The 25,847-nt window shown below is 44.6% G+C and overlaps 2 protein-coding genes across 5 annotated transcripts in view; one reads left to right on the top strand and one right to left on the bottom strand.

Moving 5' to 3' along the window:
- Window positions 1–4,733, bottom strand: part of LOC147307047 (nardilysin-like) — a 34,728-nt gene extending 29,995 nt beyond the window's left edge. Inside the window, exons 1-4 of one of the 3 annotated variants that reach the window (XM_086273954.1) lie at window positions 4,613–4,733; window positions 3,780–4,103; window positions 3,010–3,238; window positions 806–887 (exon numbers count right to left, since the gene is read on the bottom strand). In XM_086273954.1, the coding sequence (XP_086130080.1) occupies window positions 806–887; window positions 3,010–3,238; window positions 3,780–3,982 (514 nt within the window). In that variant the 5' untranslated portion in view covers window positions 3,983–4,103; window positions 4,613–4,733. The other 2 variants (XM_086273955.1, XM_086273953.1) reach the window with 2 other exon arrangements.
- Window positions 4,734–9,801: 5,068 nt separating this feature from the next.
- On the top strand, window positions 9,802–24,196 carry LOC147307046 (SLIT and NTRK-like protein 3). 2 transcript variants are annotated; one of them, XM_086274966.1, is made up of 7 exons: window positions 9,802–10,072; window positions 12,726–13,006; window positions 13,196–13,447; window positions 13,685–13,800; window positions 14,061–14,984; window positions 16,178–16,397; window positions 21,826–24,196. In XM_086274966.1, the coding sequence occupies exons 2-7, from the start codon at window positions 12,791–12,793 to the stop codon at window positions 22,948–22,950; spliced, it is 2,853 nt and encodes a 950-aa protein (XP_086131092.1). In that variant the 5' UTR covers window positions 9,802–10,072; window positions 12,726–12,790; the 3' UTR covers window positions 22,951–24,196. The 2 variants fall into 2 exon arrangements, with proteins under 2 accessions (XP_086131092.1, XP_086131093.1); XM_086274967.1 differs by having other exon boundaries at window positions 9,804–9,942.
- Window positions 24,197–25,847: the final 1,651 nt, after the last annotated feature.

Genomic DNA, 25,847 nt, shown 5'->3' with positions numbered 1-25,847 from the left:
ATGTGGCATTTTGTGCAAGCCTAGCTTTTTTTTTTCCCCCAACTGAAAAATATCTTGCTTGCTTCCTCATAGTGAATGCAGTGATTTCTTGCCTTGTTCTTGTAGGTGATGTAAAGTTAATCTGCCAGCAAGGCAAGGCAGACATTAACCCACAGGCCCCAGATTTCCAGGAGCCCCAAAACCCCACGAACAGTGTAGCGTCACTTGGTTGGTAGTAAATTAATTATTTGCACCTCACATTCTAAGACTTTCCTTATGCAGGAATACATTAATTTTTGCTTATATTATGTATAGGAGTTAAAAAAAAGGGACATTCAGTAGGAGAAAGCTGCAAATGTTCAAAAGCAACTGGTATACAACAATCTTTGCTGGATTGTTTGCTGTTTACTGTATCTTGGGATACATTATCATGCATTCTATGTAGTAAATGGGCATTTGTAAGTGATGAGTTAGATGCATAATGCACAGAGAGCAGGCAGAAAAGTGGGTCAAATAGAGCCTGAAAACTAATTTTTTGCCCTGTGGCCCCACAGTGGGTAGATCTGGTCCCTCTGGAGATGGATATTCTGGGAAATGTCACATATTGTTAACTGATACTGAACGAGACAAAAAAGGCTAAGAGGCACACTAAATAATTAAAACAAACTACACAAGGATGCATTTAAAATTAGGATGTGTGATAGGAAACATTGAAAACATATCTGAGGATGTATCTGGGGACGGAGAAACCACTGAATTAAAGAACAATGAAAACTTTTTTTAAAAAAAAAGATGACAATACTTGTCTACTGGATTAATTACTCACTGTGTTCCAGAAAGTGAGCTAGGCCGGGGAGATCGCTGGGGTCACTGAAGCTGCCAACACCAACACACAACGCTGCCGCAGACTGAAACACAGGATATCGAGGCATATCTGAGTCTGGCATTGCACTTCAGGGAAAACTTGAATGATACTCTGTTTATCTTGCTGCCAAAAAAGGCCATAAAGACAGAAACCAATGTAATAAAGTATTGAGACGCAGGCAACAAAATTGTTGAGTTTGATAGTTTTATGGCCTTAGCTGACAATATCAAAAACTAATCTTATCTTTTAAATGCCAAAAGCAATATATGAAAAGAACTTTCAGGTACAGACATGTTTAAAGTAGTGTTAGCTCCTGATGCTTACTGCACTGGGGTAGTTCTGATTGATCTAATACTAGGCATTAGTGGAGACCCTCCAATCATCCACCATCTGAAACAAGCCCATATAACACCTCTGATGCATAAGGTAAGGTAAAGACGCAACAACAATGCAGAGAAAACAGAAAACCCCAACAATCACATGACCCCCTATGAGCAAGCGCTTTAGCGACAGTGGGAAGGAAAAACTCAATTTTAACAGGACGAAACATCCAGCATAATCATGCTCAGGGTAGAGCAGCCATCTGCCATGACTGGTTGGCATGAGGGGAGGAAGACAAGACAACGACAAGCTGTAGACGAGAGCCAGAGATTAATAATAATAATAATAACTAATGATTAAATGCATAGAGGTGCATAAGCGCATATATGTATATGGCTCAGAGACCAGCCACATACGTAGTTTACTAAAGGCAGAGGAATTGAGAAATCATAGGGATTTGCATGTCATAAAGGCAAATATTCATTCATCTCTCCACCTACAGACTCAAAATTTAAACTATCACAACTATTTTTTATCATTTGAGAAGGCGTGCCTTCACCAAGAAGTGAAAATACAAAGCAAAGAAACACCTCGATCATCTCCTGAAATTAAGTCAAGGATTTAACACACCCAACCTAACACAGTGCATTAACATGCTTATTCATTCCGATATTGTCGCAATTACTTATTATCAGCAGATTAGACATGCGAACCTCACATCTACAGAGATGCTGTCAACAACAACATCCAGCTAGCGTTAGTCTTGTTTTCTAAAGCTCACACTTTGATAAAGACTTTGATTACATTCTCAGTTTATTCGTCAACTGCCCCAATCCAACAAAGTTAGAGCCACTTCAAAGAAAGTTAACAGCAGCTAATAGCAGCTAACAGAGACCAACAGGAGCTTCACTGACTCATCGATTTGTATCGGACTCCTTTCACGAAGTTTTACAGCCTCCTCCAGAGTAAATAGATGTAGACACCTGGCATATTGACAGCTGAGGTAAACAGAGGACCGACACCCTATACTCACTGCAGATGAACCCCAGCAAGGGTTGTCTGTCTTACAGCGGCCACTGTAGCTAAGAGTATACACTTGAATCGGGAGTGGAAAGAAAACAAAATTCTGTAGATTGCAATCTACTGACATCTAGTGGTGAGATTTTAAACATTGTAGCTTTAAGCCAACTTTCTCGTCATTGGTTCGTATCTGCAAAAGGAGGTTTGAGGAAAGGTGGGTGGAGCTTCTGAGCGTTGAGATATCCACTCCAACTTTTATGTTATTAAAATACTTTTTAAATGTGCAATATTGCCATTGTTTTGACAGTGAGTACTGCAGGGCGTGAGCAAAGTCTTTCTACTTTAAAGCTTGTAAAAAATCAAACTTGTCTTTATTTTCTTAGAAGAGATAATGATAGAACTAAAGTGTGTTTTTTAAAGTATTTTGTTGACTCTATTTACCTATAGGGGATTTTCACAAGCTTCACTGAAGAGGTATGTGCCACACTGCTAGATCTCTTGCACCTCTTTTGCGTTACCCCACCATGGAACATTTTCTAGATCTGCCACTGATCATATATAAAAACAGCTGTCTGAAACAAAGCATTTAGTGCAGTCTCAAGCCTGAGCACATACCCTGAACTCTAAATGTTTGAAACTCTGGCTGTATTTCATCAGAGTATTAGCCACTGTACATGTTGCAGAAAATATAGAAGAGCATAAAAGATGCACCTTAAATAGTGTGTGGAGTAATGGTGTCAATTTGTTTTTTACATTATTTCAAACAGTGTAGTTTTGCAAAACATAAATAAAGTCTATATGAAATGCTCTCTTGTTTCCTGTACCTGTTTCTCTGCATTTCCTTTCTTCTTTTTCCCCTCATTGTAATCATCTTCATCATCGATGCCCTCATCTTCGTCATCTTCCTCAGACCCATCTTCTGATCCATCTTCAGATTCATCATCGTCCTCCTCCTCCTCTTCTTCTTCACCTTCATCTGACTCTCCATCTTCTGTCGGTCCACTGTAATCTGAGATGAGCAGAGCTCGCAGCCCGTTTTCTAACACAATGTACCTGAGGAGAGTAAAGTCAAAGGTGAGATAACACAAGGAGAAGCACTGTGGTATCAATTGAGTTTTAGAGCCTTCACTGCTTTTTCTTAACAGCTTAACAGTTATCCCTTTGCAGATTGTATCTTATACCCTTTCAGCCCATCTTGTGCTGTGCTTTTTCACAGCAAATATTCCATCCATGCCCCACAGAGGCCTGAGGCACTGGTCTGTGCTTAAAGCATGAAATCATCCCATCAGACTACAATAATATTGCACTGATCCAGCTGGATGGGAGGCTCAATATCATTTTTGGATCTGGGTTAGTGGATCTGGGTCGTTTTGTCAGCACTTTCACAGTCATGAATGCAGAACTTTAGCAAGATGTATTTCATTACACATGAAATCCTATTAATACCTTCGAGTGAGAATAACATACATAATAGAACAGATAAATCATGCAACTTTTCCTTTCTTTAAACAGCATAATGAATTATTTAAATCCTCATGGGAATCTGGTAGGAATGCTTGACTGTGCGGTAGAAGAGTTTTTTTTTTTTTTTTACCTGTACTGTTTGGGATCACTGGGTGATTTGATGATCTCTCTGTCACCGACATTATCCTCAGCTTCCCCCCCTCTTCCCGAGTCCCCGGCAGCCTGAATTTCCTCCCGGGACGCCGGCTCTGTAGCTTCTGCTGAAGCTCCCACTTGGACCGAGCCCGGAGAGTCAACCGCCGGGGCGTTTCTTGACTTGTTTGTTTGCGGCATCCTCGACAGAGATGACGAGACTCTGGCACTGCAGGCTGACAGCCAGGGGCGACCACAAACAACAGGACAAGTCGCTGTCAACGGCAATTTACTCCTTAGCGCGGCAGCACACCGTGTAAGCCTGGACAGAGCAATGATGAAGACCTGACATACGAGTGTGGGGGAGAAAAAACAAAGCTAAAGTTCAGCGCTCTGCGTCTAAAACAACACAGATTAACCAAGACTCTCGCTGTGGCGTGGGCCTATAGATGTGAAACTGACCTGTCACACACATATGGACACACACAACACCGGCTAGCCAGCGCCCACAATACAGCTATTCATACAACTGTCTGGTGGTTTCGCTCTATTCAGCTGGATGTCAGCTAAAATCCGACCCTGTCTCACCAGCCCGCAGCGAAACCTGAACCTATCATCTCACAGACCACCAAGAGCAAGTGGACATTTGAGAGGAAACACGAGTGAGAGAGGAAGGATTTAATGTTAACAAGCCGTGTCTGGTTCTGTTAGATGGTATTTGACACAAACAAAATAGAGCCGGAGTGTTTATTTTTTAATCTACTTCTACTTCTTCTTTTTTTTCTTTTTAGAAATACTTCACGAAGCCGGTCAAAAACAATGAAGCCATACCTCTCTCTGCCGACAGCAGAAGGGCCTCGGTGCCTGCGAATGTCCCCCACAGCAACAACGAGTGCTGTGATTTGTTGAGAGGAAGACGCGCTGAACTATGACGGCCGATGATTGGCTCTAGAGACAAGGAGGCGTGGTTTGGGTGTCAACACGTGTGCGCTGAGCAGTCAGGAGCGGTTACGTTGTAACAAGCTTCAGGCCCTGGACGGGCAACGACAGGCAGCCACCTGGATGCAAACAGACATCTGTTTATGATTATGACCAATAGATTGATAATATATCTTACCGGCCGCTTGTCATAACAGGTAAATGTCTTAGTTTCTCATCTCCTCATGCAACATGAACTCTCAGAGCTCTTTGAAGTGAATGCTGTCTTGTCAGCTAGTGACATAATAATAATAGTATCTGTACTTCAGAAAAACTGCCTCACCACACAGGTTGCACTTGTGAAGTCTTCACATATGGATCATTGGGTTAGGGACCACTAGGTGGCAGGCACAGGCCACGGGGGATAGGGGGGCGGGGGGGGGGGGGATTTACTCCAGATCCTTGAGGTTTATCTAGCTTTAAGACTTCCATTAGAGGACTATCCTTTAGTGTTGTTTTCATCAAATGCCAAGAGCTTTTAAGATGTGCATTAATGCATTCAGCACATTTGCAGGGAGATACTTACCACAACAGATGAGAAGATAACAAGAGGGGAAAAAAAGAAAGTTTTATTGCCCCACATTACAGCATTTGGGTATGTTAACAAAAAGACCTAAAGCGAGGGTTTACTGAATTGGTCTAATATACCTTTACTTCAAACGTTATGTCACAGTCAAAGAGTTAAAAGCATCATCCTATGAATAAGCCACGTTGCCATTTGTCCAGCGCTCCTCCTCGGCCTTCACTCAGCAGCGTGTTGGCATTTCCCCCCCTCCGCTGTGCCAATATGTCCTCCCCCTCACTCACCAACTCTCTCTTTTCCTCCCTGTCTGAAGCCAATCTGATTTGCCCCTGGGCTTCTGTCGGCAGAAAGAGGTGATAAACACCGCAACCATGACAACCGGCGAGCCAGACACACGCCTGAGTTCCTGGATCCTAATGGCTTCACTTGGCATCCTCTCCTCTTTTAATTCATCAGGTCCGGCCTTCACCTGAGTTGATATTAAGGCTCTCTGGACAGATGAAGGCGCCGTGATTCCGCTACACTTTGAGCTCTCTCATCCAGTCTTTTAAGATAAGAGTCTATCAGCTTGTGAGATGAAACAGTGTTAACACTAAAGCATGCACACTGCTTTAATTAGACCTCAGGAATTAGTCACTGAATAAATATTTCCTCTGTCTGGATAGTATTAACGCAAATGCAGGAATATTGATTCTTCTGACAGCGATTTTCACAAACAAATCCTACTGATCACTAATGGAGCCTCTGTGAAAACACTGTCACTGGGACAAGGCATGTGAGCACAAAGCGATTGCTCACCCAAAATTGCAAGGCCGTGGTAATAGCAAGGATAAGCACCGTATTAGAAACTCTGTGAAAGTGCCTTTATGTGTGTCTCCATGCGAAAACTTTCAGAGCAAAAATGGCAGGCTTGAGCTGGTGATCGATTGGACGGGCGTCCACAGACTGTGAACCTCACCTTTAACGCTAACACACATGGCCTTTTCCTGGTAAAATATATTGTATTTGTTTGGCTGCAACGTGAGCCATCATAATTTTCCGCCTTTTTTTGGTCCCTCTGTATGACTGAGCCCAAATTGAAGTTCACATCGGGCACCTCAGGCCTCCCCAGCAAAATGTGTCTGCGTGAAAATGGAATGTAGAATGCAGCCAGCTGAATCAACATAGGTAATATGAATGTGTCCCCCTCGGACACCTTCCTTGAGTCACGGGAAGCAGCAGCAGCAGCCTTTACCTTAAGACTCTGAGAGGGCAAGGTTCCCATAGCAACTGATTTGAATCCTAATTAAAACAGGAGATTTGATTAATTAGTTCAATGATGTGTGTGTGTGTGTGTGTGTGTGTGTGTGTGTGTGTGTGTGTGTGTGTGTGTGTGTGTGTGTGTGTGTGTGTGTGTGGCATGACTGTTTGCATGTGTGTGGGAGTCTGCATGTTCTCGTGAGTCACAGTGTATCTCGTGTGTAAATGAGGATGGGGAGGGGTGGTGGTTTTATATATGCCTATACGTGTGTGTTTATGTGTGTGTTTATGTGTGTGTTCGTGAGCCTGTGAGTAATCCTTTGAATCACTGCCGTGTCTCCAGCATGCGTGTGTGTGTGTGTGTGTGTGCTATGTCTCCCGGGAGGCTTGTCCTTGCCTGCAGTACTACTGTGTGAATCAGAGGTGAGGCCTTTGGAGTTGCCCTCTGCTTTAATCTGGAGCTAATGACAGAACCACCTGCCCTCCTGGCCATCCTCCCCCTCCTTCCAAATACCTATTCCGTCTATCTGTTGGCTCCCCCTTGCACTCCCCCCTTTACATGTTCAGCCAACCCTCACAACCTTACCCAAAATGCTCACTGTCTCCCTCCCACACTCAGCTTGTTTTATTCCCTTTTTCGCTCCTTCTGTCCCTCTTCTCTTTCACTTGCTTTCCACATCCTGCCACAGAGTGCATGATACTTCTGCCTGCATCTCTGATTGCCTCATCGCATTGAGTAAGCAGAGACTAGGGGGCAGTGCAGGCCCCAGTGAAACTCAAACACGTGTTTGGGGACGACTCAACGCTATGTGAGCAAGATGTAGCTTTAAGGAGCTCTTTCGACCAAGGAATAATCTGCGTCCTTATTCATGTTGGTGCTCGTTCTTAAGTCTTGAGTTTGTGTGCCCTCACGCACGGAAGCCAGTCCCGCCGGAGATCGCGTGAGCGAAGGCATAATTGGAAAGAGCTGCAAAAACTGGGATGACCACTTTGTGTGATGTGTCCTCGGTGGAAAGAAAGATGGAGTGAGCAGGGAGAGGAAAACAAAGGAGGAAGAAATCAAAGCAAGTAAACCAGACTGAATTGACAAGAGCCCACAGGAGAATCAAAGTAAGAGAGTAACGAGGAAAGAAGGGGAGAGAGAAGGAAAGGAAGGAAGAAAAGATGTGTATTAAATAAGGAATAAGGAAAAGTATGCTCTGACAGAAAATAATTCACATGAGAGGAAGGGAAAGCCTTTGGAGAAGGAGCAAGCGGAGGAGGAAGAAAGGAGAAGTGGCTCAAATGAAACAGCATGACTCCCCATCCATTTCAACACTGGACAGCTCCATAGACAGCACTAGGCCAGTATAAATAGATCCCCTACTTTAGAGGCCCCGTCAACACTCTAAAAAAGTACTTTATGTGCTCAGAGCGGCTCCTGCCCCCAGAGAACAGACACACAGGTATCTGATGGTGCCTGATAACCATCTTCACTCAGTTCCTCTCCGTTTGTTTTCTTAATTTAGGGAGCCTCCACGGTTCAACAACAACACCTCTGTGAGAAAAGAGTGTTTTTCTCCCAAATTCTCCATCACGGGCAGCATTCTGCCCTGAGGTGGACAGTAATAACCCCAGGTCTGGCATCACATTACCCCTGTCACAGAGATTACAGTAATATCTCAGGACAAAAACCCCATGCGTGATTGAAGCTTATTTATAAACACAAGCATCCCTGCATGGTGTAGGCGAATTAAATGTGTGCATGCCTCAGTAAGCAATCCCCACGAATGCATGTGTTCATGTGGCTGTGCATACATGCCCCGCATTAGCCAGCCTGTTTCCATTGCGAGTGAGCGTTAAGTAGCCTTGTGGGGAAGCTGTAATACAGACTAATGCACCTGAGAGCCCTGAAATCTATAACCATCATCTACATCTCCCTGATATTACTGGAACCGTCTTACTGTTTCTGATAGGAATCTCCAGAGACCCCCCCCCCCCCCCAATCTTTACTCCTGTAAGGAGAGAGAGAAAGAGAGAGAGAGAGGAAAGAGAGCACTAAGGGAGAAATGCACCTCTCCATTTCCTCAAGGTTATTCACCTTAATGCACGCTGAAATCAATGTGAAATTGAACTGAAAATTGAACTTTCAGCTCAGTAATGTGGAAGACATGTTGTTATTAAATCTTTTCCTATAGCCATGAAACCGGCTGACTGATAGTTGAACGCTTTTGAATGCGTGTTTTCAAAACCATGGCACCATGGGGTGTTTTATTGAGACCCTCCCCTTGGTCCGCTGGAGACGCCGGGCTTCACGGGGGCTCCATAGCCGCCACTTAGAGAAAGTATCGATGGAGCATCAGCCACCTAGCAGGCTGTGATTAGCTGATGTGGGGAGCTCAATTCAGCGTTGGTAGGGGGGCTTCATTGCTCTCGATCTGGGCGGCATCTGTTGCGCCCACCACCCCCGTTTGGCAGGACAGGTGTTTTGATGTAGGCCGCGCACAAACTTCTGGGTCTCGCTGTAATCTCCGCTGCGGCCCCCCTCATAGAAGTCACCACAGTTTTCCCGACCGGTACCGTGTTTGTGTGCGCGTGTGTGCGTCCTCGAGCGCGCGCGCGCGCACGACGAAAGCCAGCTGGCACGAGTCGCCATGGTAACACACACCGGTTTCACGAAATCCGTCGGTGCTTAAGGGCAAGAGAGGAGAGATGAATAAACTAATGAGATTATAAATTATTGTCGGTATAGCTGAACAGTCGGCGTATTTTTTTTTTTTTTTTTTTTTTTTTTTTTTTTACCGGGATGCGTAACCGGGCAACGTGAGGAGAAAGTTTATGGGGCCCATTGTCTGTGACTCTGTTGTGTCTCCTGTAATCTGTTTATGATGAGGAACTGAACTGGCTCCTCTGGTGAGGAGGAACCCACCCTGCGCGCTTTGGCCTCATATAAAAACTAGCAGGGCAGCCGCCTTATTGCATGATTAATTCCGGCGCCTGCCCCCCTCTTTTCCCCTCCCTTCTATGAATTACCTAGTTGTCTTTGAGATGAGGAGAGGATTCTCCATTATTACGCCCAGGTTACAACTCCGCGCATTGCACGTCTGTTCAGCAGACCAGTGCCGCAGCTCCCACGGGCTGCACTGTGGAGAAGCGGACCTGCATCCTAAAGCCAATCGTTTTTTTCCCTCTTTTCCTCTCTCTCTCTAGCTCTCTCTCTCTCCCGGTTTTTATCCTCCACCTCATTGCAGTCTTATCACGTCTCTCCCCCCCCACCCGCTCTGGTCCCCCCTCCCTCCCCATCCGCCTCAGCCGCTACAGGAGAGGAGAGAGGGAGCGAGAGAGAGAGGGAGAAGAGTGCGGCTGAATGTGAACGACATGTCGACAGTCAGCCTCTAAAGTGTTTTCTCGGTCGTTCTCTAATTCTTTGGCGGCGGACTGAGTGAGTATTACCCGCATCCCTGCTCTGCTAAGCGTCGCTGTGTGGATCAGAGAGGCTGGTGAGGAGAGACAGACAATGAGGAATGCAATTGGATTGCGTTGCTCTGCCAAGGATTTTCATACATAGCCTGGTAAATGTCTTAATAGGTTCTGTTAATGACTAGGCTGTTTAATTGGTCATGCCTTAATTATTCTAACTATTACAATTTGTGTGCGTAATGTTAGGGGCTAATTGATTTTCTTGAAAGGCTGTGAGCTATCCAGGCTCATATCCCCATACATTTGATCAGTGATGCTGCTGCTTGCCTGATAGTGCAGATCTGTGCTGAGAGCAGGGGCCCATGTAAAAGCCGGTGTGAAGCTTGGTGAGTGTGTATTCTGACGGACAGAGAGGACAGAGAGATAGAGACTGGAATTATGTGACATGAATAATATGGTGAAGAATAAGCAGTGACTGTCATCTCTGGTTCGCTTGCGTCAGTGTGCAGGTCTGGAGGAGAGGGGAGAGTGAGAAGAAAAAAAAAAACTCAGAGAGACTAAAGAAAGACAGGGAGGGAAGCCACACCTGTGTCAGGACGGTTTTCAGATGGACATGAAGACAGAAGGACAGAGACAGACGCACGCAGAAGCACAGGCAGAGTTCTGGGCTGCCAGTCCTTTCGTTTCTTGTTACCATAATGATGCAGAGCTATGCCGACTGCTGACTAGTCCACTCGGCTGATTGGAGAAAGAGGCTTGACTGTGTTTCTTCTCATTAGGTAGAGATGCCCATCCACTAAAGCAGACTCCTAACAGGATGGATCCCAGTGGTCTATCTGGACTCTGTATTGATCTCCTCTATACAGGGGGGCCACGGTCCAATAATAAACAATACATATCTAGACTGAAGACCCAGTGGGACTCTGAATGGGCAGTATTTTGTATTGTTTTCCAATTTGTCCAAAACTGTTGAGCATGTAAGCCTGTTTTCTCCTGTGAAGCACAGATGCTCTGAACACTTTCATACACTGATGACTGTTTTTCACTTCTCCTTATGCTTTCTTCCTTTAAAATTGTGAGGTTTTCCAACAAGTATTGCAGCATTACACTGGTTTGTTATGAAAGCTCACACTCATCTACACGTGTCTAGCTACCTGTTTCTGTACTTGGCAGGCTATAAAAGCCTACTTTTTGGATATGGTTTGACCTTTCTCACATTGTGTGCAACACACACGCATGAAACTTGGCTCCAGCACAGTTTCTCTGTGAGGCGGGCGTACATTGTGTACAGGGCAAGAGGAGGGCTTTGATGTAATCAATATCAGATTTCAGCTGTTTCACTGTGAGCTCTCATCCTGAGTGGCAGCCTTGACTGACTTCTTGCTGCTTATGCAATCCCACTCTTCTCTCCCACCTCACCCATTTCCTCTTCTTTTGTACCTACTCTCTGCACATTACTCCTCCTTTATATGTCTGCCTCTCCTTTACTCCTTCCCTTCCCCTTGTTCCCATTTTTCCTCCTCCTCCTCCTCCTCCTCTTCTCATTTCTACCTCTCCCTTCATCTTTTCCCCGTCATAATCATCTCCGTGATTGCTCTTCCTCTCCCGGGCGGTGATGTTTTCACTCCTGCCTCCTTGTCTAACTCGCTGATGCTAGATTATTGCTGTATGATTACAGCTACCATACCATCATGATCATTATTGCATTTCGCATGGCAGTGTTCAACACTGTATGAGCAGATCGAGATGCTTTATCCAATTTAGATCTCATTAAGACTCGAGAGGAAATATCCCCGTGCAGCACTCACAATCTCAGCTGTTTTTCGCTTTTCTTGTCTTTGTTGTTGTGCCAGGAGTTCTGCAACTCATTCTCTTGTTATTACCGCGCCGCTCTCATCATCGTCACGACCATCATCGCTATCGCCGTCAGTTCACGTCCCTGCCTGTCGTCGCACTGATTCACACCACCCCCACCTTTTGAAAATTTTTTTGAAGAGTTTTGATTTTGCAGCAAAGCTTTTCACTCCACTGTCATTATCACAATAATGATTATGACAGGACTCGATGGCTGTTGATAACCCAACGTATTTTTCTGATTGATAATATGGGGTATTTTGTGCCTCATCCTTCTGTTCTCTTGATTGCCATTCATCTTATTAAATGGAGCAGTTCATTAGACAGAAGCGTTATGAGTCTGATTTGCATTCACCCATATTCATATTGCATACATTAAAATAACACATGCGTGACATTTCGGCTTCACCCGGCATTTGAAAACACAGATGAATACATTCATCACAAGCTTTGCCCACCCCCTACCCCAGCACTCAGAAAGCCACTCGGAAAAAGGATAAAACGTGATTCACAGGTGAACTAGCCCACGTGCGTGCCTTTGTTTTGCATTTTCAATGTCAACATTTGAATTTTTAATTCAAAAGAGACATTGTAGCAGCTGAGAGATTCTTCAGCCTGTTGTTTTGTGTTGAAATCAATTTGTCCTGGTTTTGTAAACCCTCTAAGCCTTGTTTTCCTGTTATGAATACAAGCACATGCATACATGGTTGACGGCTATCATATCATACTGTGGCCTTCCTGTACAGCTTCATTCCACTATAATGCTGTTCCGTCCCCATGACACTACACTCTGTGTGATTTAACATTTATTTTCTGACTGCTTTAGTATGCCTCTGATGTATCATCCATCTGATTCATCCTGAACTGACTTTTGCTGCTGCCTCCCTGGCTGTTTGCCCTCTGTTAACAATGCGTTTGTGCGATTGTGTGTGCGTTTGCCTCACCGTGCAGTGCGGTGAAGGCCTGATGCCGGGCTGTAGCCACAGGCTGTTGAGCTGAGAGGGAGAAGCAGGAGGATGCAGTGGGTCACTCTGGCGGTGGCCCTGGGGTGTGCGCGTCTCTCCCAGGCGTCGCACACCCCCACCCCTACCCCCACCTCCACACACACCCCTCTCGTGGACAACTCCGAGGAAGAAGTGGACGAGCCGTGCTTCGAGCCGTGCACGTGCGAGGTCAAAGAAGGTGTGCTACACGTGCACTGCGATGGGCGGGGCTTCACAAATGCCAGCCAGGTATGGCTTTCTTCATCATTTGTCTGGCCACGCATGTGGAGCTGCACTTTACTGCGCTGTCACTTATCTTATTATCTAATATATCTCCCAGTCTAATATCCTGCCTCTAATGTGGCTTAGGGCTGTTTCTAACTGCTAAATTTATGTAATTAATAAGATAACTAATCAGACCTCTAATTAATCATTCAGGTGTCACAGTCATGGGTCCGCCCTTTCAAACTCAACCTCCAGAGGAACTCTCTAAGGCGTCTCTATAGCAACGGGTTTCAGCACCTTGGCAACGCAGTGTCGATAAACCTTGGCAACAATGCTCTCCAGGACATCCGAGTGGGAGCATTCCACGGGCTCGCCAAACTGAGACGTCTGTACCTCCACGAGAACAAGCTGGAGGTTTTCAGAAATGACACCTTCGCCGGCTTAGAGGCTCTGGAATACCTCCAGGTAGTCCCGAAGAGTTAATCCGTGTTGATTATCCACGATTGACTTAATTATTGACAAATTTGTCCAGGATTACTATAGATAGCTGTGACAGAAATAATCAATGGCTAGCAGGTGGCCTGTGTGAAAGGATCTCCTCAAAATCTCTGTGCATTTTTGCAAACGGAGAGCTCTCAGTTGAGTTTACTTTCCAATTCGAGCAATTACTCATTCGTCACATCTTTTCTTTCTTACCTGCAGGCCGACTACAACGTGATCAAACGAATTGATAGCGGTGCTCTGAGGTTCCTCTACAAGCTTCGTGTTCTCATCCTGAATGACAACCTCATCCCTAACTTGCCTCCTCATCTGTTCAGGTTGGATTCTGATTATTTTACTGCAGAGCTTTTAAATTATGCCAGGACTGATCTGTAGAAATATCAGTGTCTGACACAATTAGTCACGCTGTACTGCTGAATTAATGTTCCTGTGGCATACTATTTCATATCATCAGAGATGGATTAATCATCAGATAAAATGCTGGCTCCTCTGTGATGGAATGTGTGAATTTTATTTTACTATAACAGTGTCCTTTCATGTGAACTAGCAAACTATATCCCTCCTCCTCCTGTACCAGATCCGTGTCTCTGACTCATCTGGACCTGCGGGGAAACCGTCTGAAGAGCCTGGCATATGCTGGGACCCTGGAGTACGTTGGCCGCTCCCTGATGGAGATACAGCTGGAGGAGAATCCCTGGAACTGCGGCTGCGAGGCAGTGCAGTTACAGCAGTGGCTGGGTCAGATTCCCTACACGGCGGTAGTTGGGGATGTTACATGCGAGTATCCCTTCCACCTTCACGGTAAAGACCTGAGGGAAATCCCCCGCAAAGAACTGTGTGCCGACCTGCCAGATAAAGAGCTGCAAGCAGTGGGGAGTGGTCCATCAGCAGGATCACAACCCCAGCATTTGCCCCCTAACTCTAAACACCAACCTGGGCGAGTCAGACCAACTAAGCCCTCCTCTATGGTGCACGGCTCCCGCCAGAACACACATACTTCCTCCACTTCGTCATCCTCTTCCTCTGCAGAGCGTAAAGACAGGGAGAGGCACCCAAGGCCGACTAAAAGGCCTCGACCCTCCAGAACATCCCCCACGCCACGCAGTCTGATGCCCAACCAGAATCCCCCGGTGGCTGGTTACCAAACACGGCCCCCTATTCCCATCATCTGTCCCCTGGGCTGCACTTGCAACCTGCACATAACTGACCTGGGTCTCACCGTCAACTGCAAAGAGAATGGCTTCCTCAATGTGTCCCAGCTCACACCTCGGCCTCTCAACGGCCGCAAGCTCTACCTGAGTGGAAATTTAATACAGAGGATCTACCGCACAGACTTCTGGAACTTCTCCAGCCTCGACATGCTTCACCTGGGGAACAACCGCATCTCGTACCTTCAGGAGGGCGCTTTTTCCAGCCTGACGAGCCTGAGGAGCCTCTACCTGAACGGAAACAATCTGGAGAGGCTGAGCCCCCACATGTTTCTAGGATTGCAGAATCTAAGGTAAGAACCTTTTGGATCAGTCACACCATTTACTTCTATTCACTTCAGACATACATATTAATTAAAACCTCATCAGCTTAGGTATTTAGAGATTTGTTTATAAGTATGTGGAAATTAATTTCACTGTAATACTGGAACGGCACAGAGCAGAACATTTTGATTACCATTATGCCGGAGTTTGATTGAAATGGAAGGTGCCCAGTCTCTTCCAGAAGTGTCATTTGTTAGTCACGCTGCCTGATGCCATGCTTCAGTTTGGGTGTGAGTGACAACGTGAAAATTAATGGGTTTTTGTTGTATTTGCATACAGAGGTGTCGATAAGGCGGTGAGACATTTGGATTTTTTGCCAGGATTCTTTTTTGAAGAATAAGAAAAGCTTAAAATAAAAGCACACTGTCAGAGTGATGCATATTTATGTCATCATCAGAATAAGACAGTTCCTTGGTTAATAACCTATATCCAAAGTCAGTCATTAAACAGTGAGGAAGACAGCAGAGCAGACTGCAAAGACCTCTTTTAGCCTTTTGGCTTTCAGCTCCACTATTTTATATTTAAAGACAGGGTTCAGGAAAAAAAAAATCTCCATAGCCATTTATTTGACTATTAATCAATAATAAAAATCCTCTCTGGACTTTTCAAAATGTCTACCTCTTAACCTCTTGTTAGCCTTTGTTAGCGACTTAATGGTGAGGGAGCTGTACAAGTCATTTAAACCAGATCCATCACTTATTCTAGCAATTGCACTACTGGATGACTAGCATGCACAGAGAATTCTCCAGCTGTACTCTGCACATATTTCTGTTATTTAAAAAAAAAAAGAGTCCTTTTAATTTGATCTAACAAGATAATCTGATACGCAAAGGCCAGTGTTAGTAGTCATCAGTGCAAAATTACACAATTTTATTTGATAGTGATCAGTTTATGGCTGCGAACAGGGGATGAGAAGATGAAATCCAATTTCTGGTGTGACTTTGTGACATGAATATTCATTGATGTGTTTGCCATGCACGGAAGCGGGACATACTTGGAAGTTAAATGTATGAAAAGGCATCAAAAGGAATGACTAATTTATGCAGAAAGGAAAATGACCTTAGTGCATCACGAAATGACGAGATACAGCTTAGATACAACATACCGATAGTCTCTTTGCTTGTAAAGTCTGTGACACTGCCATCTTCTCTCCTGTCTATAGGTACCTTTATTTTGAGTACAATGAGATCCGTGAAGTCGATCCCGGCACTTTCGACTCCATGCCATCCCTCCAGTTATTGTTCCTTAATGCCAACCTGCTGCGGAGTCTCCCTCTTGGTGTATTCTCCAGAGTCAATCTAGCCCGCCTAAACCTTCGAAACAATCACCTGCTACAGCTTCCGATGGAGGGCGTGCTTGAACACCTCACCGGACTGGTACAGGTTAGTGTAAATTACTACATTACTAACCGTATTTACTGAATGGCTGTGGCGGTGTGGATGCAGGTGGATGCTTGAGAACACAATTCTGGTCTGCTAACCTCTGTGTGTGCAAATGAGTCAGATACCTGGCATGAGGCTTTCAGCTAATTTAGGCCAAATAACATGTATTTTGCTGACTGACAGTTGCCGGGTGGAAAAATAGAGATTATTGAATTGGATCACCCCTGTTGATTTGCTACACAAAAATGTGCATAATTATACAGAGCGTATTTATTTCAAATGTCAGCCGATGAGATTAAAAGAACTAATAGATTGCCAAGACACATTATATTATCACAGCTTGATGAAATAAACAAAACAACCTGAAATCTTGGATCAAGCCATGGCCACGTTTAAAAACTTCTGGCAGCCCCTGGTCTCCTGGCCTCTGGCACAGCTGCAGTTTTCTCTGTCATCTGTAGCGTCTGTTGTTTTGCAGGCTCTGCTGTGGCTTGTGGGACTATGGTTGCGCCTCAGGTATTCTAATTGGAAAATTGCAATTGACTTGATTTGCATAAGTGGTCTTAATAAATCAGGAGCTAAACTGGAGAAAGCTGAACCTCTCAAGTTTTTGTGAATGCTTGTAATTAAAGTACCTTTCAGTAAATAGACTGTATAAACTGCTGTTATGTGGTAAATCCAGCTTTTTGTGAGAGCTTACCTCGCACATTTGACTGCAGCTTTATGTGACTGGTTGCTATACACAGCGCACCAATAAGGACAGAAAGCGAGGTGTTACATTTTTTTTTTTTATTATCCTGCTTCCTCTCACTTCAGCAAATTTAGTGTACCAGGCTTTTCTTAGACAGCCCGAGTAGAATGAGGTAAGGTGGGTGTAGATTAGCCCGAATGTCATTGTGAATTTCCATTTTTCTTTGCTCCATGCAAAATTCCTGATCCTAGGTAGTGTGGGTGAGACTGGCAGTTCAGAGGCTGTTTCTAAATCTTTGCTCGAGGAAGGGACGACAGTAGTTCACGGAGCTGGAGGAGCCATGTAAAAGTGTATTATGGGTTTTTCTTTTGCACTGTTATACACCTCTGATGTCCAAGAGCATTAAAGCATTGACCAAATGGAAGCACACAGTGGGCTGTATTCATAAAGCTCAGTGGTACGACCATTGTAGTCCCTCAAATCTGTGCCACAGTAATTGAATCCATTCATTTACCAGGGTTCTTATTACTCTGACAAAGCCACATTAAGGCTGCCCATAGACCACGTAAAATAATGTGACAATGATATCACCTGTTGACTTACTGCTGGCCTGTTTGAAGCTCGGGATGAGGGATTTCTGGGCGCTGGCGTGTGCTTTTGGAGCCAGAGTTTGCACAGAAAAAAAAAAAAATCAAAGGGTAACGCAGATGGAAACGGGGTTTAGCTCGCAGCTGCAGTAAAAAGCAGTCCATTTTGTTAATCATAAAACAGCAGCATGTATAGCTTAGAGTCATTGTCACCATCAAGAGCAGGATTATACAGTTACACCCACTTATATACACTGATATGAAAATACCCTGCTGATGTCAGTGTAATTAAAAAAAACAAAAAAACAATATTAGCGTGACACCAGGGAGAAAAATTCAAATCACTCTGGTGTTTATGATTTCTTAACTAGAAGACGAATAGCAGCTCAACAGCAGATGAACCTTAAAAGAAACTCGAGTTAGGTGACTCAGTATCTGAGAGGATGCCAGAAATAATATATGTACAGTTCAGAAACACATATGTCTTTCTCAGTAAATGCAAAGGACGTATTGTGCAGCAGAGCAGCGCTTCCCTGTCATTGCCAGCCGTAATGAAGAAACTTGCCCATGGCCATGTTTCACTTATATAAACACAAACAGCAAGTCTGTCTCTGTCCGGCGATAACAGCTGTAAAATGGCCATTTGTTGCTTTTACACTTTGGTTCTGTGTGGATTACAGAAACAAGATGTGAAGTGTTAGAGAGATTTAGAGGTGGTGGTAGGTGGATTTGCTTATCTGGACAGAGCTATGCTAGCTGCTTCCAGGCCTCTTCTAGCTGTAGCTTCATATTTAGAGGGTTTTTTCTTCTGCAGATGTAAATATGGAATCTTCTCAACACAATAACAAGCAGTCAGAATGTTTATGAAGGTGAAAACAAGTTATATTTTCTTGCAATACAAGCCAGCATTTCAACTGAAATTGCACATGAAAGGCATTTTTTTTCTTTTTTTAAATAAAAGTGAAAGCATCTGTAATCATTTTAAACGGTGCTCTGAAAAGATGTGTTTTCTGTTTCAGCACAAAAGACGTCTTTGGTCTCATTGACTGGCTAAGTACTCTGATTTAGCATTAAATGCCAACTCATGCAGGTGCGCTGTGAGGTGAAATTTCTTATAGAACAAAGGTGGGATTGATAAGAGTAATGTCGTGTTAATAGCCACTCAAATTAAATTATGTGTAGGTAGCTAAACACATAGGCAGTGTTACCAAAGAGCTATTAAAATGACTTAATGTAGTAAAAAGTTAAGTTCTTTGTCAAAGAGTTTTCAAAAGAAACAAACTGAATTCCATTATAATTCTTTTTAAACACAGAAGCTGTGACTGTGCACTTGAAACTGGGATTTTTGTCCATAATGTGTTCACATATGGAGATATAATAAATGGCCATAACTATCTTTAGCAGCTGTGACAAGCAAATTCTTCTTCTAGGGTCTACAGTCTGTTTGGAAGAGCTGATAGAACCGCTTCCATCGCTGGGTGCTCTTTCTCATTTTATTTTATTTTTTCCTCAGACCCTCATGTCCCCATAATAACAGTTTGCGGCACATTTCAAAATCAAGATATCTCATACAGCTGATATTAAAAGACAGTGTTTATTTTCCCTCCGGATAAAAGATCAAGGGCTTCTTTCCAGGCTCGCCATGTTGCGCTGATGTTCAGCAATCACACGGAGGCAGAGATGCCAATTTCTTCACCGACACCAGCCTCAGTGGACCAGAAACTCTTGCTCTTTGCTCTGTGCTATTACTACCGCTCTCTCTCCAGCTACATGAAACACAAACAGCTGGATAGAGAAAGTTCATGCCCCTTCTTGAGGGGTTGTTGAAGTCGCTCGGGAAAATATAGGAAATCGCTATCTGAGGTAGAAGTCTATGAAGGGAGCACGAGCACACCATGAAAAATAAATTACAACACTTCAAAAAATAGAATAAAATCAAAATCTGTGTGAGTGCACTCAATACCACAATCTGATGAAATATAGAAGTGTAAGTGGAGAGCATCGATACGTTAGTGCTTTGACATAATTCTTTGGCTTTCTGTGCATAGCATCTCACACTCTACCACTGTAGCCGTAAAGACAGATTTTAAATGTACACGTTTTTCAAAATAAACACAATTTTGCATATGCTGCAGGTTCTTCTTCAGTCTTTTCGTGTCCGCTCTGTGTGTGTGTTATTCAAAAGACAATGAAACCCATTCATCAGTATGGAGAAGGCTTGGCAAGCTGAAGCTCAGGGGCGTCTCGTCACCAGAGACTACAGCAGAATCCCTGCGCCAGAACTTCCAAAACCTGCTTGTATTGACTCTATTTCTGTGAACTAACTGGAGCAATTCTAATGACTGACAGGATGTTTGGGCAAAGTGATCAATTAGAAGGCACACAGCTCACTAAGAACGTTCTGAATTTCTCCCCTGATGTGAATTCTTTTGTAGCTCTCAAATAAAGTTTGGATGATTATTGCCTGATCTTTGCTCTCTGTCATAATGATAAAAACCCACAAGAGCAAATATGCTCTTCTGCGGTTAAAGCAGGGCCATTTCAGTCTTTTATTTAAGTCAGGCTGAATATATTTTCTGACAAAAGAGGGTTTCCAATATATCATCGCAGGCTGGATTAAAGCAACGAATGCTGGTTTGGTTAGTGTGCCACTTTTTATTGTCAATTTAGTGTACGTGACTTACTCCAAGCCTTTGTGTTCACAGAACGTGCATAATGGTATCATGCGCTCATATTTTCCCCGCACCTGCCGGGCTAACTGAGGGTCTATAATTTCCTGTCACAACACAAGCTGTGATTGACAAGTTGACAGCAAATCGCACACTAGGTGACCAGGCGTATAAATTGTAAACAGTGTTGGATGTGTTGGACAGATGCTTTGAAAAGAGAAGGGGATAAAGCCTTTGGGATTTGCGTGAAAGAAAACAATAAAATGCTTCAAGAATTTCCACCAGATGTAAGACTGTCATTATGAAAGGTATGAAACAGCAAAAACAAACTGACACTTTGGTCATGCAGTGTTTCTTTAAAATGTCACTTTGCTCATTCGCGCTGCGTTAGAGGCTAGATGCGTCACAGTAATGCGGTGGATGCTTTTCAGTGGACTTTTAATATGAGTGAGTGAAAACTGCAGCATAGTTTCTCTTCACCTTCCAGTTGCAATTACGCTATTATGAAAGCCACACAAAAAGCCCACAGTGGGCTAACTTCAATAAAGTGAAGGAGCATCCGGTTGTTCAGTGTGAGGCATGAGGAGGTAGCTGTATCATGGCTCCCACAACAGCAATGCTGAATCATCTCGGAACGCATCCATCTGTTCCTGCAAGCCAGGGAGATAGCCTAACCGAATTAGCATGACAACATTTGTGCGAGCTCCTTGGAAGTGTGACAGAGAGAATATCAGCTTTCATTGCCAATGTCATTGCTAAAGATATGGAACAGATGAGTTCTGTAGACAATACAACGTGATGTAAGTGATTCCCTTCGTGCATAATCTGCTTTAAGCTTTTCAGAGCGCGGCAAAGTGAATATTTGAGTTTGTTTTAAGGCGCACAATCAATAGCTGGCAATGAGAAAATGGATTTGCACGCATACCTATTGGATTATAGCACAGGGGAGAGTTGCATCACATCCTGTTAAAAACAAAGTGCTGTGATACTCTTGCACGCTCGTCACAGAAAAGCTGCCGGTGAGTTTTATGAACAAGCACTAATATAGAAACTCTGAGCGGTGTCTATTCAAAACTTTTTTCTATGAGAGCCCTCGCTGCTGGGAAGAGTTGAATATTGAGGATATATCCAGCCTGGGCACCATCATCTGGTAAATGCAAGCACTTTAGTGTTTTGATGACCCTATAATGAGAGTATTTACATAATCTGTGCATTCATCACATGCATATTTTAAAAATAATTTGGAGCTACTGGTCAGTGTGGAGAGCCATTATATCAATTCTGAAAAACTCATTTTCCAAACCTTATTACTTGGAAAGGGTTAGAGATATCATTTTTCTGGTTGTCATCTAAATAGGAGTCGGAGCCATCGGCCCATTCTTCAGCACAAAGTCAGGGAAATTATCTACTGCACGGCAGACCAGTAATTACACTATAACTACACAATGACAACACACTGTATTTTTAATGTATTTCTCCAGGTGGACCTGCAGCAGAACCCATGGGAGTGCAACTGTGAAGCTGCTCCACTGAAGCGTTGGCTGGAGGGGCTCAGCGCTGTGGTTGTGATGGGAGAGGTAGTGTGCCATTCCCCGGATAAGACCAAAGGTGTAGACCTGCGATCCCTCTCCATGGAGCTGCTATGCCCTGAGCTGGAGCCTCAAGAGGACCAGGACCAGGAGGAGCAGACGGCCACCTCCACGGCTGCAGACAGAGGCGTGTCGGTTGACTACCCCGGCTCAGGCGTCGATCCCCTTCCGGAGAAGAATTCAATCCCTCTGTCGGTCTTAGTGCTCAGCCTGCTTGTGTTGTTTGTCTCTGCTTTCTTTGCGGCTGCAGCACTAATCGCCTACGCCCTGAGGAGGAGAGACAAGCTGCCGTTCCGCCGCCAGGGAGAGGTGGATTTGGCCGGCATCCAGATGGAGTGCGGGATCTTCACCGAGCAGACGCACCACCATCATCATCACCACGGCCTCCCGGAGACGCCGCCTCTACCTCCGCCTGAGCACAACCACGTCTACGACACCATTCTGCCCCCAGAGGCCGCCGCCAAAGGCCCTAACCCTGCGGCGGCATCGCACATGTGTAGCAACCCCATCTACAAAGATGAGCAGGACGCAGCGGTGAAACAGCGGCCGCAGCAGCAACAGACGTTTGCAGCTTCGAAAGAGTGCGAGGAGGGTTACTGCTCTGCAGCAGAGAAGGAGAGGGAGTGGGCTCTGGAGGTGTCCTCGTCACCCATCAACACTGTTACAGGAGCCATGGGACCACTCGCTGGCCTCCACGGGAACGGCATCCTGTGCCCCACAGTAATCGACAGCCAGGGCCCCACTCCTAAAGTGGAGCTGGTGGACTGTCTCTTCAGACTCCCAACTCCTGAGTTCAGAGATTTGCCAGATAGGTATGTGAGGCCCCCGCCCCGCTACCCTCACCCCCAAGACTCCAAACAGGACACGAGACCCGACCAAACGCTCGTGGTCACCACCACCACGAGCTCCACTCCAGGTGGTAGCAGTCAGAGCGAACAGGGAGCTGGAGAGCAGAGAGCCAGACTGAGGACCACACCAGACTACATGGAGGTGTTAGACCGCTCTTACCAGTTTTAACGGGCCTCCTCTTTCTCCCCCTCCTCATCCTCCTCTTCCTGCTACCCATCTTCTCTTGTCTCTTCATCATCTCTCTCTCTGGTGGTGAATCATTCAGTAACAATGACTTCTGTACAGAGGTTGGCTTTGAGAGGAGCCTGTGGGGGAGCGGGACTACACTACACGCTATGTTTATTCCTGGATAACGAGCTGAGGTCACTTTTTGTATTTTCCCCACTACTGGCATATAGGTTGGTTTTTTGGCAAGGAGTAGCTGATCACAGATCTCTGCCTGGAGGCAAAACTTCAGCTGCAGCTACTACAGTATCCTTTTCTTTTTCTTTTTAAAGTACTGAGGCTCGGCTTTTCTACTCGGCGCCACAATTAGCGGGAGACGGCATGGTGGTGGTGGTAGTGGGCGTTGATGCTCATAATATTGCTCTCAAAAGACCTGCGTGGAGGTGAAACACACCAGCTCTTCAAAGCATCATCAAACACAGAGTCGTGAACTGTGACAGCCTCGAAGTTTAGAGCGAGCTGGGTGGACACGTTAGGATGGAGACCAGACAGAGAAAAGCAAGAAGAAGAGAAGTAACTGAAAACAGCCAAGTGCCTTAGCAATGAACAGCCAGCAGTGTGGTCAATGCTTATTTTTCTATGAATACAGATCTATTTATCTAAACAAAGAGGTTTGACTACCAATGGATGGGACGCTGATGGACGACTGAGACTAATCAAAAACCCGCCGAGTAATTGCATTCCCCTGGATGAGCCAAAAATAATAATATACCCAGTCAATATTGGAGTTGTTTGTATGCAGTTCTGTTCATTTTCATCATCTCATCCAGTTAACTTAATTTGCTTAACCGGTTGAATTTTTTTTACAGGGCTACGATGATGGACATATCCAGGAATAGTCGTTTGCTGTGTGAAATTATAAAAAGGTTCTGGTTTTATGGAGAAAAAAAAAAAGATACAGATTTTTTTTTTCTTTGGTTTGTTTGACTGAAAGACAAAAACAAAGGAAATTACAGAAGGACATTAAGGCAATGGATGCATCTTGGATTTCTTAATCAGCCAGACTTAATGGGGCCAGGAGGACCTCTGCTGCACATTTTCATTTTCATCGGACACAGGCACAGAGGTTATTGTATTGATTTTTAAGTATTTCTCAGAGGAAAATTGAATGGCAAAAAAAGATCAATGGACAAAAAAAAAAAAAAAAACAGGATGTAAAAAAGGCATTTTTTGTCTAAAAAAAACAAAAGAGACAGACACTTCTATCAACTATCGATTATTATCTTTTACAGAGGTACCTTTTTATGCTTTCATCTCTTACCAATAGTAGAGGCAGTTGTGAATATATTTATTCTTAGTTTTCGCGTGTTGAAGCTCTCCTGTAAGGGATCATGTTATATTAATGTATAGGATGGTTCTGCATCTGGTTCAGCCTTCTTACCGCCGACCCACGAAATACAATAAAGGGTGCTACATAAAAAAAACTACTGTGTAACCGCTTCACACATACATACACTTGCCCTGACCCCCATAAATGCACACTCACTCTCCCTGTTGCTTTAATAGTGTATGAAAGAGACGGCTTGAGGTATGCTAAGCCTCTAAGCTTGTCCATGCAGCGTGTTGCGGAGATCAGATGAGAGTTGAGCAAAGCTGGCTGCCTGCAGGGTTCCTCACACACTAAAGGGTGGAGATAGAATCTAATAGTGTGAAATCTACCACATTAACGGTATAAAATAAATACAAGTCCATTGGGTGAAATAAGGACATAACTGGGGGCCCTGTGGCCAAGGTCGTGAATTGCTAGTGTTTCTTTCATAATGATCTTCCCTCTCTCTTCTGCTTTCATCTTTCCATCTGATTTGCTCCTTTCTCCCCTTTTCCTCTGCTCTTTATTCCTCTGCTCTCCTCCTCACCTTTTCCTTTTGTTCTTTCTTCTCTCCTCTATTTCCCCTTCCTTCTCATTGCTCTGGCTGTCAGCTCAGCCTCGCAGGACGGACACGGAGAGGTGCTGTTCAATATGCTGCTCAACACACAGGTAGCTCACATTCAAGTGTGTGTGTGTGTGTTTTGTTTCTTTCTGCTGTGCTCTTTCCATCCTTCGGTGATGAGTGCAGTTCTTCAGACGCCTCCTCACTCTCAGTGTTCAGAACTCTGTTGCACAGATAATCCCCCTGTGGGTGCGTTTGTGTGTGCGTGTGCGCACAGTCGTGACTTTGTGCATTCAGAGGGGTGTGCCTTTGTTTGTAGGTGTGTGTGTGTTTAAGAAAGTGTGTGAAGCCGGGCGTTTGTGCGGCTCGTCTGTTGGCATGTGCATGACGGGGAGGGTGAGTGCAGCGGCACAGCCTCAGTCCAGCCTTAATCCTCTAAGCTGTGTAGTTCACTCATGCCACATCAGCCCCATTGTGTCTACAGACAAAGAAGCCCAGTTAAAACTAAATGCCAGTTAGAGCAACAAACGACTAATTATAGCATCATTCTCTCCGTCCTGTTCGCTCGCTTTCCCTCACTTTTAATGCTTCCTTCTCACTTCCTCGACCATGAGCATGTCTAATTTTTGCAGCCCTCTCTGCTCTGGACCCGTTTCAGAGAGTGTGTGTTTGTGTGGGTGTGAGCGTGTCGACGTGTGTGTGTTTGGCTCTTGCGTTTCCCTGTATGCTCGTGTATGTGTATGTGTCTGTGTATGTGTGTTTGACTATCTGACAGCTTTGCCATGGTTCATGTGTTTGGGTCCTGTCAGAGCTGTCCTGTCACTGTGTGAAAAAAATCATTCATTTCCCAGAGTCGAGGATGAAAGAGTCTTTAGACTTCAAACGCCGGGCCTCTGTGGCTTAGATTGCCTCTCGCTCTTCCACCACCACCGTGTCATTTATTCCTTAAAAAATACACAAAAAAAACGG

This window comes from Aulonocara sp. 'chitande type north' Nkhata Bay, linkage group LG19 (assembly GCF_057382095.1).
Source record: "Aulonocara sp. 'chitande type north' Nkhata Bay isolate Kocher_YH1m ecotype deep benthic linkage group LG19, A_spYH_male_GT1.1, whole genome shotgun sequence".
NCBI lineage: Eukaryota > Metazoa > Chordata > Actinopteri > Cichliformes > Cichlidae > Aulonocara > Aulonocara sp. 'chitande type north' Nkhata Bay.
Note: the sequence above shows the minus strand (reverse complement) of the source record. Positions and strands in the feature narration are given on the sequence as shown.

What these genes read in the sequence shown, in the direction of transcription:
- LOC147307046 (XM_086274966.1), top strand. Translation starts at nt 12,791, where the DNA reads ATGCAGTGGGTCACTCTGGCGGTGGCCCTGGGGTGTGCGCGTCTCTCC. An exon ending in GCTTCACAAATGCCAGCCAG is followed by an intron (nt 13,007 to 13,195) that starts GTATGGCTTTCT and finishes TTAATCATTCAG; the next exon opens with GTGTCACAGTCATGGGTCCG. An exon ending in CTAGGATTGCAGAATCTAAG is followed by an intron (nt 14,985 to 16,177) that starts GTAAGAACCTTT and finishes TCCTGTCTATAG; the next exon opens with GTACCTTTATTTTGAGTACA.